The 17,731-nt window shown below is 32.6% G+C and overlaps 1 protein-coding gene across 1 annotated transcript in view; it reads right to left on the minus strand.

The window, feature by feature from the left end:
* Positions 1–17,731, minus strand: part of LOC115875641 (cyclic nucleotide-gated cation channel alpha-3) — a 182,330-nt gene that overhangs the window by 131,790 nt on the left and 32,809 nt on the right. The window contains exon 8 of the mRNA XM_030891443.1: positions 14,652–14,742. Coding sequence (XP_030747303.1) covers positions 14,652–14,742 — 91 coding nt within the window. The remainder of the gene's footprint in view (positions 1–14,651; positions 14,743–17,731) is intronic.

Consider the following 17,731-nt stretch of genomic DNA (forward strand, 5'->3'; position numbering starts at 1 on the left):
TCGACGTTGCCAATAGTTCTAGACGTTTCAGCACATTAAACAGTAAACATGTCCTTTAATAGTAACGCATATATCCTCTGGTTAATAACATATTATTACGCATGCTTCTTTAAAAATAAACTATTAATTTAATTAAGAAATTGAGATTTATTGATATCCGGTAAAGGTTTTAAAGTCACCTTTTCTGCAAATCAAACTAAGTAGATAGGCGCAAATTTGATATGTGGCAATGTCGCCTTCTCTATCTCAGTTGCTTTTTACAGTACGTAGTCAACCTCCGAATGTTTGATCGGGTTAAAATGCATAATGTGATATCTGTTCTTCCTAAATCTATGGTATAAATATGTATAGAAAAACATACACCAAATGTTGTTAAAAAATTGTTTATCGACTTCCAACAGTGTCGCGTGGCTTGGAAAAATACATATTTCTAACTGATTTATTTATAAATCAATAAACATTTTATGTATGTATACGACAATGGGCAATAAATAAATTTTAATATCCCTCCGAATATCCGATTTAAGTTGAATAATTCCCCTGCAAAATACAAATAATGAAAAAATTAAACTTTAAAATTTACGCAATAAAACTTTTGCAATTATTTTATATATAAAATATTGAAATTTTATGATTAATAACGTACGAATAACATATATCTAATAAAATTAAATATGAATTTATAATACTCTCATATTGATTTATAAATATTAATTATAGTGGAGTTCCCAGAAACTTTTACCTCGAAATTCAATTACTGTGAATGTATTACTGTGAACCCTTCTGTATTGTGTTTTATAGATAAAATACTAAAATGTTTACCCTTGCTTTTTATTTTAGAAATTTTAGTAAATTCCTACTTATTTCCTTCTTATTTTTTTTGATTTTTTAATCTTTTTTTCTAAGTAAATTTATTGAAATAAATGAATCTAATGCATAACTAATTTATTCTGCTTATATTCTAATCACTGAAATTTTGATTGAAATCGATTTATACAGGGCGGCGCGTCATATACAACGCAGGTTTTGCAAGGAGAACAAAAGTTTGTATTGAAGTGAAATTTTGTGAGCTTATGTAAGGTCAATAAAGCATTTTCTAAGTTTGAAGGTGCGTATTCACTTGCAACAAAACACTCCGAACAAATCAAACGCGCCGCGCACTGTTTGCGGTGTTCGCTGCGTTCCCACCAGTAATCAGTGTGTGAATCAGTGTTAGTATGTTTATCGATAAAGATGCATCTGATATTACCATAGCTGCTGGTGCTTTTTTAATTATAGAGGCATTAGCGGGTAACAAAAAAGAGAAAAAAAGGAAAGGACGAAAAATTTAGGCAAGACGCCTCTTTTAGCGCCGTCAATGGCCTTACTTAGTGACCTAGTTTTAATGCATAAGAAGAATTTAATTAATTTAATAATTAATTATTAATTTAATAAAATAGGCCGCCTTTCAAACTCATCAATTAACTCTAAACACTTTTCTCTGTTCCACTCCATAGCTAGGTACAGTTTAAAAACAGCCTAAACACAACGAACGTTCAAAACTGCCGTATCCACTGAACACCGGCCAACGAACAAATTCTTTTGAACAAATCCCGTTTACCGACAAGCTTCGGAAAATGTTTCGCGCGTTCGGTTCGGTTCGGCGAAAATTTGAAACACCCTGTGGAATATGTTAAAACAGCAAGAAATTTAAAAATCATTTTGTCATCTACCTTTTCTCGATAGTTTGCTTTTTGGTTAATCTGATTAGTTTTATTTTTGTTGAGATATTCACTTTTGAAGAGAAGACACTAACATTTTTTTGTAATTTTTACATTATAACAATGCCTTTGATTTTGGTCCTAGTCAACAGATCTAGTAAGTTCTGATCCCGAAGCAGGCCTTCCGGACATAAGATTTGCTTCATTTAGTCTTCTTCTTATAGTTAATATGTACGTTCCTTAGGTGCAATTCATTATAAATTTGAAAATCTGACAAACGGCGGTTTCTTAGCGATAAACTTACAATAAGTCGATCGTCTCCATTAAAAGTTCTTAGACGAAGGTTCCTGGACGTCTCTAAATTGACGTCCTCATGGACGTGGTCAAAATTCAAAAACCACTCTATACTCTATGTTATTAAGGTATTTTTGGAACCGGAATTTTATAGAAAATTCGCTGAACTAAACAAATTTAAAGCATTTTATTTGAAAAACTAAAACTTAAGTGTAAAAATATATTTGACTCATACTGTATATCTATAAATATATTTTTTAAATGTGACCTACCATTAAACACATATTTTTTAAAAGGTTTGGAGTGAGAATTCCAAATATGAATCCTGATACAGAATTTTTTCGAAACACGGAGCCATCTTGTATGTATGCATTTGTATATGTGTGTTTATTTATATACTAAAGTGAAAGCAATGAATTTAAATGGGTAAACTTTGTAATATATCTTATTAACAATACAATGCAAAAAGTTTTATAAAAATTCGTTCACAGTAAATTAATTTCGAGGTTTGTATCCCATAAGGGCTTAAAGCACTCCACAAGTAATGTAACAATAAAGGCTTTTTAAAAAGAATGAAAGAAAATATTTTTACCAAACTGTTGTATATGCAAAATAAAACACTAATTTAATATAATAACACCAAAACACATTTTTTTCTTTTGCACAAGACGCGCGTTTTGCTAACCATGCAGATGATTAAAACTAAACTATTATATGTATCTATTAAAGAATATATTCCACTAATTTTGAGGTTCTCAATCAAGCTTTTTAGGTAAAAATAAATGAAGTAGATGATACTATAAGTTAGTATGGAGTTGGTTTAAAGAAAATTGTTACATTTTATATTAGATCTAAATAATTGACACAGTCGGAGCGTAAAACAGCGTTTTATGTTGTGTAGGCGGGGTATACTATCGTAAAATTTAACTTTATTGTCTAAAATTGAGGGCATTCAAGTCCTTTTATTACTTCATAAAATCAATTGAAGCCAAAAATCTAATAATCATCGTAGGAGTTATTTTTGATGCCATTTTGTACAAACAGTCCTTAAAAATAATTGTATGGTTCATGTCAAATATAAAAGTTATGTGAACCATACAATTAAAACCATACATCTATTTTTTAATAGAATATTTCTATAGTTCATATCGAATAAACTTTTAGTCACGTGATTAAGCTTGATCGGCACAGCGTTGCCCACTTTTACATATTTTCTTTTAATCAAAATATTTTAGGAAACAAAAATAAATTAATTATAAATATATGAACAGTTATTATTTACATCAACAAAACTTACCTCCTTAACAGCAGTTAAGGGACATAAAGGGCTATTACTACCGCTTTCCCGTCCAAAATATTGTGATAATCTACTATCTTGTGATAAATCTATCTACCCCGATAAAAAATAAGCTTGTGGCAACACTGGGTAACGATCTGTCCTATACGCGGCTAAGAAATTCACTATAATAAACTTGATATTGTACCAACCTTGATGTGTACCAATTACCAATATCCCCTGATTGTGGGCTAGGAAGTATATTTTCATGCATATTTTCATCAATAGTTTTGTAGCTTCTGAATAACAGTCTAGGTATAGTATATTTATATTAGACCGAAAATAGCCGAATAGAAGAAAAAATTTATAAAGTTTTGATATGTTGAGATTAGACGCACCAAAAGGAGGCTTTTCAAAATCAAAAGAGTTCCTAACTTTAAAGTGTGAGCTTCACCCCAAAAAACCACCCCCAATACGCCCTTCGATGGTTTTTCGCCTTTTTCTCAGAACCCGCTGGTCCCACAAAAATTTTTATTCTTACCGAAAATATTCCTTATAAAATTTGCTACAAAAAAGGTTCTATTCATTATTTAAATTTATCCAATGCATTTCGAGCAATAACCGTTTGAAAAATGGAGTACAAAAAAAATATATGTCGCTTTTCAAATTATAGTCTCCCAAGGTGTTTTAACGTGATAAATATACACGCAACAGATATAATACTGTATAATATAAACAAAAACATTGCCTATTCCACTAAACTAACATTCATATTTTCAACTACATATTGTCATCGTCTATAGTTTCCAGAATGTGCTCATTCGAACAACTTTGCCCACGACAGGTTCCGCACATAGTTGTACATTTCATGCCGACTTTAATGCAATTGCATCTTTTTACACAAAGTTTTCTGTGCGACTAATGTTTTTCGAGAAAAACGAGGAAAACCACCGCAGTGCGTATTGGGGATGGTTTTTAGGGGTGAAGCTCACACTTTACAGTTAGGAACTCTTTTGATTTTAAAAAGTCTCCTTTTAGTACGTATAACCTCAACATATCAAAACTTTATAATTTGTTTTTCTAAATATGCTAATATCACGGCATATAAATCACACGGCAGGCCGACTCGCTTTAGCGGGAACGCTACGCGCATATCCTTGCACACGCCGCCATTATGGGTGCCAGCAACAGAAATTAACCAGTGTCGTAGTCAGTCGTAGTTTTTGTCATCGACAACATACAGTTATGGCAGCTTTGAGTCTTTCATTCTTTTCTTGAGTGATAAAAATTTGGTTTTTTTAGTTTTATTTTTTTTATTGTGTTTTAATCCGGCCCTGACTCGGCACCCATAATGGTGTTTTCAAGGTCAAATTTTATAGAAATTTTAAACAATGCAATCTGGTCAGAGTTAGCCTGCCGTGTGATTTATATGCCGTGCTAATATCAACGTACCAGTAAAGCAAGAACGGTAAAATAAAAATAGGCTTGCTCATCCTCATAAGACGTACGTTCGCCTCTTCCCGCTCAGTTGTGACGTCATTGTAGCCCTTGTCAAAGCCTTCGTGGCCTTGTCATGATAGTGTGTATTATTAGTTGCCTATGGTAAACTTATAAAAATAACAGCTGAGAAATTTTGAGTTAATTATTTTTTCAATTTTAAATGTGAAAAAGGTGTCTTTAAAGTTTTTAGAGCTATAGAGTGTATAAATACGTTCATTTTGTGTTGTGGATTGTGACAAAGTGCATACTAAGTGCCCACGATTTTGTTTATTAATTATTTTAAAGCAAAATATGGAAGTACTCTAAAAAGAATGCTTGCAAAAGGTGATGCTGGGAACTGCTGTTCTTAAAAATGCATTATCCGAGTATCTAATACGATTTATACAGTTAATTTTCTATACTGCATACATATAAGGTGTTTAAATAAATAAACTAAATAATGAACGTTTTGCATTCGGTAACCAATAATGCACGTGTGTGTATTATTGGTTGCCGGATAAGGACTAATAACCATGACAAGGGCTACAATGACGTCACAAAGCGAGTAATTTTCGCATGCACCTGGCGGATACTTTTGGCTGAATGAGCAGTCCTATTAGGTTAACTGTTCTTGCCAGTAAAGCATCTAGCTCATTTGACAGCTCGCAGATTTAGAATTTAGAGTTAGTAACTCGTATTTTCATCGGAGGACACTGTCATATTTATTTCAAGCAAATAATCAACGAGAATATTCATATAATTTAATAAAATTACTGTAAATCACTATAAATATTGAATAATAAAGAAAACATTTAAACAAAAACAGACCACACAAAACAAGTTGTTGGTTAGTAGTAATCAGAGATATAGATGTAGTAATATTTTCTTTTAATGGCCGCACTTGCCAGGGCTATCCAGCCGGATGAGAGAATTATCGTTTTTTAATAAAAACATTATAGTGCACACACTGTTTTTTTATTTCTTTGTCTATTTTTTAATATTCTATTAAAAAATAGATAATCCTACTTCAGAAAGCACTAAATTCAAAATTGCAGTACTAAAATTTTATGCAATGGCAGTAAAACATTTTATTTCCTTTTTTATGATAAACGAGACTCTTTATAGCAGGTAATATCTATATGATGACCTAAAAAATATACCAGTACAAATCTAAATTCTACCAGAAATAAACCGAAATTACGCATTAAAATGTTATTTTATTAGTAATCACTACGCCAATGCAGATTTTATGGTCCTCCCTCATACAACACATTTTTATACAGGGTGTCCCAATATTCCGTGGACATAGAACTACTACGTATTTTTACAATATTACTCTATACAAAAGTGCTTTATTTGTCCGCTAGAGGGCATCAAACTTTAAAAAAATAAACACATTTTTTCAGATATTTTAAAAACCGTTATTTCTCGTTATATTTCGTACGACTTATATCGAAACCCATGAGCAAGGAGCGAGGATGTCAATGTTAATCGGGAACTAATGTAAACTAAAGATCTAGTTCAAGGAACTATTCCTCTGGAGGAACTAGAACTAAAAAACTAGTTCCTCCTAAGGAACTAGAATTCCCACCTCTACTGGACAGTTAAATTGCCCTAGGTTGAAAATCAAATGGGTTCTAAGATCATTTCCAGCTTTTTTTGAAATATAGAACATTTAAAAATGTCCGTTTAAGTTGTCTTGAAAGAACTTGAAACATTACAGACAGAAATCGTTCAATTAAATCTTTAAAAGGCGTTAAATTAGGTGTTAAAAGGCTGAAGTATTTATAGTGGGACTAGCTGCTGGAGAAAGTAGTTGTAAAATCAAGACACGTAAAACAGATAACGCGGTGAAGTCTGATATTAGTCCAAGTTCTCAGAAGGAATCCAGTTTTATATGCACAAGAGTCGTAAAGTTAACTTGGAGCTTGCATGACTAATACACAGCGTTCAACAATGATTGAAATAGTTACCTACAGGGTGACTCAGGCTTCCGAATAAGCTCTACAGGGTGGTCCGAACTGTATTCCGGAAACTTTGGCAGCTTATTCTGCAGATAAAAATAAATAAAAAAGTCCTAAAATGCTTACTCTCAGAGATACAGGGTGTAGAAGTTTCATTTTTATTTCGATTTTTTTAAATAATTTCTGAAGTAACGTCAATATTTGGATGAAAATTAGTATCGGAGAGTTTTTTGACATGAGAAATTTAATTTTGATGTCAATATGACTCGTATTTGCAGGGGGCGCCACCTACATGTGTTTTAACTTGTTTGAAGAGTAATCACTTTTCGTCCGTACCTGTATAAAAGTACTGAGTAAAAAAATATACATTTACGACGTTTTTTACGTTAAAAAGGTCTCTTGGTAAAAATCGCTACGAGCAACCGTTCTGAAGATATTTGGCATGGAAATAGACAATACATGTCATTATTGACGAAAAATAAACACGTTGAGTAGATAGTTATTACAGTTGAGGGTTGGAACCTTTGGTGTTACACAGCAAAATAAAAACACTAAATCACCACAATACACCAAAACACTTTTACTTTTACACTGGACGCGCGTTTCGCTAACCATGTTAGCATCATCAGCAGATGATTATAAACTAAAGTACAATCTACAAGTTGAGCGTTTATATACACTGTTTAGTCAACGTGTTTAATTTATGTCACTGTTGACAGGTATTGATAATTTCAATTCCAGCCCAAGTAGCATTTGGACGTTATCTAACGTCGGGTATACGTCGCGTTCAATAAACCCGACGTCGGGTACCAACGTCGGTTCGACCGCCTGACGACCCTTATTTGCACCTAAATGGGAATACAGATTCGGGTCGCCTCGACGTCGGTATCTGACCTAATAAGGAATGTAATTCTACCAATTACCAACGTCATATTACGTTGGATTTTAGTTACAATTAATTTTAAATTATTAAGATCTATACAATGTTCATTATCAACAATATGTTCAGCAACGCAAGATTTTATCCGGTCTACCATATCTTATCTGAGCTAAATGTTCTTTAAATCTAGTTAATATTGATCTTCTAGTTTGCCCAACATATTTCTGATTACAATCTTTACAAGAAATTTCATAAATACCCGACCTTTCCAGTAGAGGTGTTTTATCTTTGGATTACCTAATAATTGTTGTAAATTTATCGCTAAACACTTACGTTACGTTTATAATTGATATTCGCTACCAAGAATACATAAAAACCTAACCAAACTACCTAATTACAAATGGATTCATAATCACTCCTCGAATATAACTATAAGTGCCTATCTAATTTCATATTATAATAATTCTGAATTATTAATCCAGACACCAGTTTTGTCAACGGAAGTCACTTTTTGGGCAATTGGCAATCCTATTATGACGTATGTAATTCCAACGTACGCCACGTAACCTCACTTTGCGTATCAGTGATTTGTAGATTTGTGCAACTATATTTTAGTTTTTGTTTTCTCCTTAAAAAACATGGGCAGCCACTTTTTTAAGCCTAACCTCACATGTGGGGGGAGGATGGGGTCCGCTGGTTTCCTAAGCTAAAAGATGAAATTAAGATGCACCAGTGTAATGCAGCATCTCTTCCGGATAAAAAGCATTTATGGGTGGAGGCAAGACATCACTACTACTATTATTATTTTGCAAAAGCCTCGACCTCTTTCTGTAAAATGTAGATGAATGTCTAAATGCCTTTTAGTGTTTTTAGGCATAATAAAAAATTAAGTTTGTTTACAAAAACTTTTATGTTCATTAGGTCGCAACTGCTACATAATGGGTTGTATTTACTGACGTAAATAGAGATACGTAAATTAGGTTATAAATATGAACATAAAATACAACAAAATATAATTGGACGTTACTTTAGGGATTATCAGTGAGACGTATCCTATTCGGACAACGGGTAGACGTCGGGCTAGTTCAAGTATATGTACGTCATGCAAGCCAACGTGGGAACGACGTTGGGAAAGTAATAAAAATGGTACGTTGTTATTTTGTACGTCGACAGATCGTTGGATTTACCGACTCGGATTCAACGACGTTGCTTTTAATAGGAAAGCGACGTCACCGGCCGTATCAGCAGCACCCGACCTAAATTTGCACAAAGTCTGACGTCGCTTCAGGTCAGATTTAGTTCGAAGTCAGATAGATGCTACTTGTGAAATATCTCGAAAACCATTACTCGTAGCGATTTTTACCAAGAGACATTTTTCACGTAAAAAACGTTGTAAATGTATATTTTTTTACTCAGTAGTTTTATACAGGTACGAACGAAAAGTTATTACTCTTCAAACCAGTTAAAAGATATGTAGGTGGCGCCCTCTACTAGTAGGAGTCATAATGACATCAAAATCAAATTTCTCATGTCAAAAAACTCCCAGACACCAATTTTCATCCAAATATTGACGTTACTTCAGAAATTATTTGTAAAATATCGAAATAAAAATGAAATTTCTCCACCCTGTATCTCCGAAACTAAGCATTTTAGGACATACATTTATATGAACTTTTTTACTTATTTTTATCAGTAAAATATGCTGCCGAAGTTTCCGGAATACAGTTCGGACCACCCTGTATTTGTTTTACCTCTCAGTGGATTTACCATTAAATTTCCATTCCAAATATACCGTAATGTCCTATACTATACCTAGTGACTTTTGAAATATAACCGTTTTTAAATTAAATTTACTGCTTGTTTAAGCCCTCTTAAAATTCTAAATTCGAAGAATTTTAATTTTTTTAACATGAAGTACTGTGTAATAGCGTCTTCTTCAAAATTCGGTCTACAATAGTTTGCAATCTTGTTTGATATATACAGGGCGAGTCAAAACTAAAGGTTTAGTTTGTTTAATCTTTTTGTTTTATTAAGCACTTCCTAATCTAAAATAGATATTTAATAAGAAAATTACGTTTTTTTTAAAAATTTTTTTTTTAAAAAAACTTTCGATTTCTTCTAAAAACTATTAAGATTTTAACACCCTGCAACTACGAAACAAAGCAGAATCGGACCTATGTTGATATGAAAAATAAATTTTATTTTTTTTTGTTGTTTTAACTGTCAGTCTTGTCAAAACATATATTTGGTTATAAATATAAAATGGAATGCCCCATTGGTCGCACTGCAAGCACACCAATGGACTGACGCACAAAAACGAATCAATCAAAGAAACGCGATATAGTATCGTCTTTGTCAATCACGCTAACATTTTAGAATAAGTAGGAGGAGCGCAGGCAGATGATTAAACCGGGCCTTTAAAAACCTACGTCTGCGGTAAAAATTTACGTTTTTAATGTAAAAATGAGAGCGCGCGTGTCGATTCTAATTTCATCAAGCGATAAATCACTCCCAAACATTCGTGGCGTTTACTCTAGTGATTTTGTGAGGACAATTGCTTGTTGGCCTGAAGGGTTTATGCTCAAAGATATCCAAATAGGAATCTTCTTGACAAGCGTTCCTTTGAAAAACTACTTTTCCTATTTCGAAGAGCTGATATGTATATGAAAAACCTTTATTAGGCAAAAACCTGTCGTTGGTTAGGTTGAAGAAAATTAATTTGCCTTAATTGATTCTTTTATAGAAAATCCAATATGAAATTATTTTTATTTAGGTACTATTAATTTTAAGTCATCGTAATATAAATCAAAGAACTACTTCTTTATTTTTCTTGATAAAATAATAAATACTTACTTATTAAACTATAGTAGGTAAATTAAATAAAAGTAAACTGTTATAAATTTAAATAAAGTCAATAAACTAATGTCGATTTTAAAAATAGCTACTAACTGTTACTAGCAAATTGCCATGGCGACACCAGCCATCTTGATTGCCATTTTATTAAAAAATCACTTTTTATTCAAAATCTGAACCAGACAGGTATGGAAACCATAATATAGTTAGAAAGAGCAATTAAATCTGTTTCGACTTATTTTACGAGAAATGGCACATGTATTCTGAAACACCCTGAATAAGACATGATCTGACTTTCGATATTCCAATAAATGGTGTTTATGACAATGAGTAGCATCTTTTATTTCACAAAAAGTAGCATAGTGATGTGAAAACCGCATCTTTGTATCTATTCATAAACTAGAAACCCTGTAAAACAAACGAAAATGGGCCACCCTGTGCTTTCTAGAGATTGTAGGAAGAGTAATAATTAAAAAATAAATCACTCAGTGTCGATATTTTACTGACTTATACCGAATAATACTCCGAATATTACACGGTTCAAATAAGAATAATTCAAATAATATAATACGATAAGCTAAGTTTGGTTGCAGTTCAAAAACTTCGCTTAAGAATTGCCGTACAAGGGGGTTCAAGTCCCTTTGAAGTAAAGTAGTCTTTTGTGTGGGATTCTTAAATTCGGGAAATCTTTGCAAAAATTCCAACAAGGATCCATTGTATCGTTACCGATGCAAAAATTCTTTTTCGTTCGAATTTTGCCATGAAAAGCATAAATCTTGATATTATAAATCGTTTGTGCAATTGATCGGGCAATTTGATTTACGGTTAAAGTGTTTTATCTTTGATCTTGCGTCTGTTACGTAATAATATTTCTCCATTTTGGTGTTATATTGAAAAGAAAATATACAGGATGTTAAACAGATATTTTTTATACAAGACGATAAAATGGTATTATATCGTCGACGAAAAAGATTAATTCACGAGCGATGAATTAATTTCGGGAGACGATAATGCAATTTTATCGTCGTGTATAAAACAATATTTTTTTCCATAGCAAGTTACGTTTTAAAAAATATCCAGAAATTAATATTTCAAGGAATTTATTAGAAGTAGAAAAAATATTGTGCTGTATTGGCGTTGGTTTCTATGTAATTTGACAAATGAATAAAGCTGTCTCTTCAGTTGTCAGTTTTGAGTCAATGTTTTTTAATGTTCTTTCGTGTCGATTGCTGATCGAATTGAAGCCAGAAATGGCTCAAAACGAAATAAGTAAATTATCAACAAATATTCAGGCTGAGGCGACAAACGCCATATCCAATCTAAAAATGGAAACAATTAAAAAACGTGCGAGAAGAAATATATTATATTATTGAACGAGCAATTTATGCAAGCCATTATTCACGCAGGGTGACATTTGCGTCACAAGCCGTAGGTAAAGGGCGCAAGTCACCCGAGTGAATAATGGCTATAAATTGCGAGTTGAATACTTTACTTTGTCCACGGCCATTATAATAATTATGAGGAGAGTTTGAATTTGTATTTTTAATGTTAATCTTACTATTAATTATCGCATTCATGTTTTAGGGGCATACGACATACCTGTATATTAGTACTTTTTTCTACCACCTTTAATAAAATAAATTTGTTGAAAAATGATAGATCGTACCACCGGCAGCTGACTTTTTGTTGTTTTGTGTAACTAAAGTTGGTAATTTGTGTTTTATTTATCGTTATATAATTATGTATTTGAATTTTGTTGATGCTGCTTCATGTTTTTCGCAATAAAATACACATACTTCTACCAACTTTAGTTGAGTACAGTTGCTGGAGAGAGACTTTTTGTTGTTTTGTGTAACTAAAGTTGGTAATTTGTGTTTTATTTAAAGTTAAGAATTTATGCCTTTAGTAATCCTCCAGTCTAGAAAGTTTTTACGAGTATAGGCAGACATGTAATGATCCTTAGACTTTTGTCCAAGACTTTAATTTGAAGTTATTTTGGCCACCTCTACTATCTCTGGTGGTGTACAGGACTTTCACCATCGTCATTCGCTTTGGCATTAAAATATGGTTAAGAGTACCAAATTTCAAGAAAAACGGTTTACCAATGTTCTTAAAAATAAACAAAATATATTATTTTTATTTAACCTTTCGAGGGCTGTAACTTCTTCGGGAAGCATTTTAGTGCAGATCGTCCCATTGCTGCCAAAAGTCACTAACTTACTTTTTGTTACTTCCGAGAAAAACGCGTCTAAAAATGAATTGCATTGCATAAAGATGTTATAGTTAGTAACTATGTAATAAGTGATACGAAAGTACTACCATTGCACGCAGGCCGCTATCTCGCGATGCGGGACTTAATATCTTACCGCTACTTTACGACAAATCGTGTTTATATATTCTGCGCTGTGCTCAACATAGTGTGGAAACGACCCAAGCTCACCTAATGATGGGGTAGGGCCCCGAAACCGGTAGTGAGAACAGGTTGATCCACATTATGTCGAACACAGCGTGGAATTAATTTCTATATTAGCAGTTCAAGGCAAGAAACTCTTATATAAAGTTAGTAACTATTCGGTATCACAATAAAACATAAATAGCCAGAAATCGTAGCTAATGACTTTTTCAATCGATTCTCCGCTTCAAAATATAGTTAGTGATTGAATTTTTGGTTGTTCGGAAAATGTTTGTTAGTGACTTTTGGCAGCAATAGGACGATATGTTCATAGAAACTTTTTGTTTTATTTATTATATCTGCAGAATCACCAACCGAAGTTAGATATACTATTTTTTTGACACCCTGCATATTTCTACATACATTTTAAAATCATAACTTGTGAGGTTATGATACAATATTCTTTGTAATTTGAACTTCCATTCAGTATTAGTTGGTAGTAAACAGTGTGTTTAAATAAAATTCCACATCTAAATAGAAATAAATGTATCGATTTAGTAGAATAAAACAAGTACGCACTTGTCAGTCTCCTTGAAATAGCTCTAGTTGAATACATTATATTTGTCCAGATATCTTTAGTAGAGGGGGATGGCCGATTCACCATCCACCGCCGCCGCAGGAAGTGACGTCATGTGTTAGTCATCAGCTAGGAACATGTAAAATAGGCTAATAAACAAGAATAAACAGGTTTGAACCGCTTTTGAACAGCTTTGAACCGCTTTTTAGCTTAAAAACAACTGCAGATACTGTTCATTTTTTGTTCATACCCGTTTATTTCTGTTTTAAAGCGGTTCAAAGCGGTTCAAACCTGTTTATTCTTGTTTATTAGCCTATTTTACATGTTTCTAGCTGATGACTAATACATGACGTCACTTCCTGCGGCGGCGGTGGATGGTGAATCGGCCATCCTCCTCTGTTATCTTTCGTTAGCCTCTTGATCATAAATAGACTTCAAAAATACAACGAACAATTTTGCAAAATCTATCAGAAAAACGGATAATATATAGGGTGTGGTATTTAAATAATTTGAGATTTTTTAATTTTAAATAGTCGAAATTCATGAATCTATTTTAAGCACCTTGTAGCATCTAACGCAATAATCTTTACATATATCTTTTTCCTCATTTCTATAAAACTCTCCTACTAAATTTAAGTACTCCAACTTCAGCAACAATAGAGTCACCGATAATTTTTTACCATATTAAAATATGATATATTTTTAAACAAAAATAGCAGGTTAGTCGTGACTAACTGAGTTAAGAAAAAAACTCAAAAATTTAAGTGAGGATGCAGTCAGTAATTACCACATAGGCTAATAAAACTACTTTTTCAAATTTGTCAAGCTTTCGAGAATTTTCTTCCCATCATCAGGACAGTTGTTGTTTCAGAGGATGTTTTTTTTGCTAATTGACTCAGGCAAACTGTCCTGATGATGGGAATAAAATTCTCGAAAACTTGACAAATTTGAAAAAGCAGTTTTATTAGCCTATGTGGTGATTATTGACTGCATTCTCACTTAAATTTTGATTTTTTTTTAAACAAATTGAAGTATTATAAAATCTATTAATTTTAGGTATGTAACAATTTTATGTAATAACAAATGAAATAATGGATTTGATCGTTGACCTGTACAGGTATCGCAGTAAATAGCTCTGAAAATGTAGTACAGTAAAGATATTAAGTCTTCACTACTAAATATGAACGATGTACAAAATTTATTTTGTCAATGATTAGCTATTATTCTATCACTTACCCTGAAACTCCTTTCTAGCTGCAGATACTGATGTCACGATGTTGGCAACATGTCCCATGACACTGGCGAACAGCAGCAAGCCAAACAACAACTGAAATATAAAAAAATAACTTCACCTAAATCGATAATAACAAAAAAAAAACAAGAACTTTGATAGAGTTCCATAGCAATTTCAAATATTATTCATCAACAGTGTAGCAATAGCAAAAGAAGTATCAATTGTGGTTTGAGGGTAATTTATTGTGGAATAAAATTATTATCACTAAAAAAGCATATGAAACAAAATTGGGTAAAGAGAATAAAGTCCTCCTACTCTGGGTGCCAGCCAAGTGCCAGCTCACCAAGAGAAAAGATCTGTAAAGTCGCGGTGCTCAACTTCCTCCCTCCAATACAGGGTGGTCCAAATTGGTCTGTTTTAATAGAGAAAATCTCCTGACTAGATAGAGCAAAACCGACATAGTAGATGTCGTGGGCTCGATTTCTGAGACACGTTTAATGGCTTAAACCGCCTATTGATATTTTCACTGCCAACTGAGATACCGGGTCTTTTTGAATTTTTTACCATTTAGAAAATTGCCCATAACATTAGTGTTTCGCGGAATAATAAAATTCTGTCAAAACATTCTTAAGTCACTTTTTTAACCATGCACAATCCAGTGGCGTAGCGGCAGTTTTTTCTATGAAAAATAAATGAAAAATATCATTTTTTAAACGGAAATTATAGTTGGCTATGAACTTAAAAAATGCTGGCGTTTAACCTTTTCCAACGATATAAAGTTAAAGATATCTATTTCTAAGAATGAGAGAAATATTAGGGGTTTTTTATCTTTATATCGAAGCAGGCCGTGATTTTGTGTTGACCTATTTACCTAATTATTTATTATCACAATTTAATATTCTATTTTATTATTTATTTGCATAATTAAAGACTTTCGTAAAGGTAAATTAACATTCTATATTAGTATTAGTAATTACAATTGAAATCGATCCAATAAACAAAGAACAAAACTAAAAAAACGTATTTTTTGAGTGACGAATATAGTTTTCTAAAAAAAATCATCAAAGATGTTCAAACTGAGCACCTCCTTGTTGAATACACAATAAACATCTTTGCGCACAGAGTTACAACGATTTATTAGGCGAACTGGTGTAATAAGTCCAAAATCTTGCCTAGTAGCCTTCTGTAATTCCTTTTTTTGTCCCAATGGTTCTTCCCTTATATACAGTGTGACCCACTCAAGACCGGGCACCCTCCATAAAATCTGTGTTTATAGTCCGATTTTGATGATTTTTTTTTCAAATATAAAGTTTCAAAAAATGTACTTTAGGGCTCAATGTCATGTTATTTCACAAAAAACAAGGCCTATTACTTAATAAAGTTTTTGTGGTGAAAAATTTGCAAAATCATATTAGCGATTTTTTTTTCAAAAAATTTGAGTACACCCCTACATTCGGCATCCCCCAAAACAGTTCTGTACCAAATTTCGTTTAAAAATATTAATTATTAATAATTCTGCAGTTAAATTAAATAATTCCCTATTTTTGCCAATTTAACGATGAGTTATCAAGTAACCCTTGAAAAAAAACAATCCACGACAACGAGTTTTATTACAAACAATGATAAAAAATACTACAAGCAACACAATAACCGAATAATAAGTTAAACATATTCAAATAATTCTAGTTGCTTCTACCAGCCCTCCATTCAGTTCAATACATTTGTCGCATCTTTTCTTCTTAGATTAACAGTTATATTCCTAAGCTGCTGTGGTGTAATATTTGCAGAAGCCTCTCTAATTCTAATACGTAATTCATCTACAGATTGAAGTCTAAGACTTGTAAACTTGTTATTTTAAGAAACCCCAAAGAAAGAAATCAAGGGGTTTTAGGTCCGGGGATCTCGGTGGCCACTCAATTAGCGAGGCTATTTCCTGACCCATCCACTTATTTTCAAAATTTTCATTTAACCATTCCCTGACAACTGCCGCGTTATGCACAGGTGATCCGTCCAATTGAAATTTTAAATTCAAACGGGTTTGGCATGGTAAATTATGTATTGCATCCCAAAAGTCATTAATCAGAAAATTCAAAAACGTTGGACTATTCAAATTTCTCTCAAAAAAATATGGACCAATGATTCTATCATCAAGTATGCCACACCACACATTTAATTTCTGAGAATACTGTCTTCTTGTATTGATCACCCATTCAGGGTTTTCGACTGCCCAGAATCGCGAATTTTGAGAGGATACTACTCCGTTTGTACTAAATGTTGCCTCATCACTAAATAAAATTTCTTTTAAGAAATTTCTATTATTTAAATACTCTGCTTGAGCCCATAAGCAGAATTCTAATCGTCTAACATCATCTCCTTTTCCAAAGTGTGTAAAATCTTTGGTTTAAAGGGTTTAACTTTATTAGTTCGCAAACATCTCCTAATATTTTCCCTTGGTATATCCAAATCAACACTGGCGCCTCTAATGCTTGCACGAGGATTGTTACGAAAATATTCTAATATTTCCTCATTCCGCCTATTTATTCAATGTTCCGGCCTTCTGTTTTTTAGTAAGTATTTTGACACACAACCAGTTTCATTAAAAACTCTATTTATTCGTTGAACCGTGCTTCTACTTACTGCAGGTCTGTCGGGATGTCTGTTGTTAAATTCTCTGGCAGCTTCTCCTGCTTGAAGATAGTTATCACCCACTAAACGAATCATTTCAATTTTATCCCTAATATTTAATTGTTCCATAATGCAAATAATATTTCTTGATACAACACTTTTCTGCGTGCTATTAAATTAATATTCAATTCTACGCTGCAAGAATTGACAGCTAATAAAACCCATTGTTGTGGATTGTTTTTTTCAAGGGTTACGTGATAACTCATCGTTAAATTGGCAAAAATAGGGAATTATTTAATTTAACTGCAGAATTATTAATAATTAATATTTTTAAACGAAATTTGGTACAGAACTGTTTTGGGGGATGCCGAATGTAGGGGTGTACTCAATTTTTTTGAAAAAAATCGCTAATATGATTTTGCAAATTTTTCACCACAAAAACTTTATTAAGTAGGCC

This window comes from Sitophilus oryzae, unplaced genomic scaffold (assembly GCF_002938485.1).
Source record: "Sitophilus oryzae breed Bouriz unplaced genomic scaffold, Soryzae_2.0 scaffold_1000_pilon_pilon, whole genome shotgun sequence".
Lineage (NCBI taxonomy): Eukaryota > Metazoa > Arthropoda > Insecta > Coleoptera > Curculionidae > Sitophilus > Sitophilus oryzae.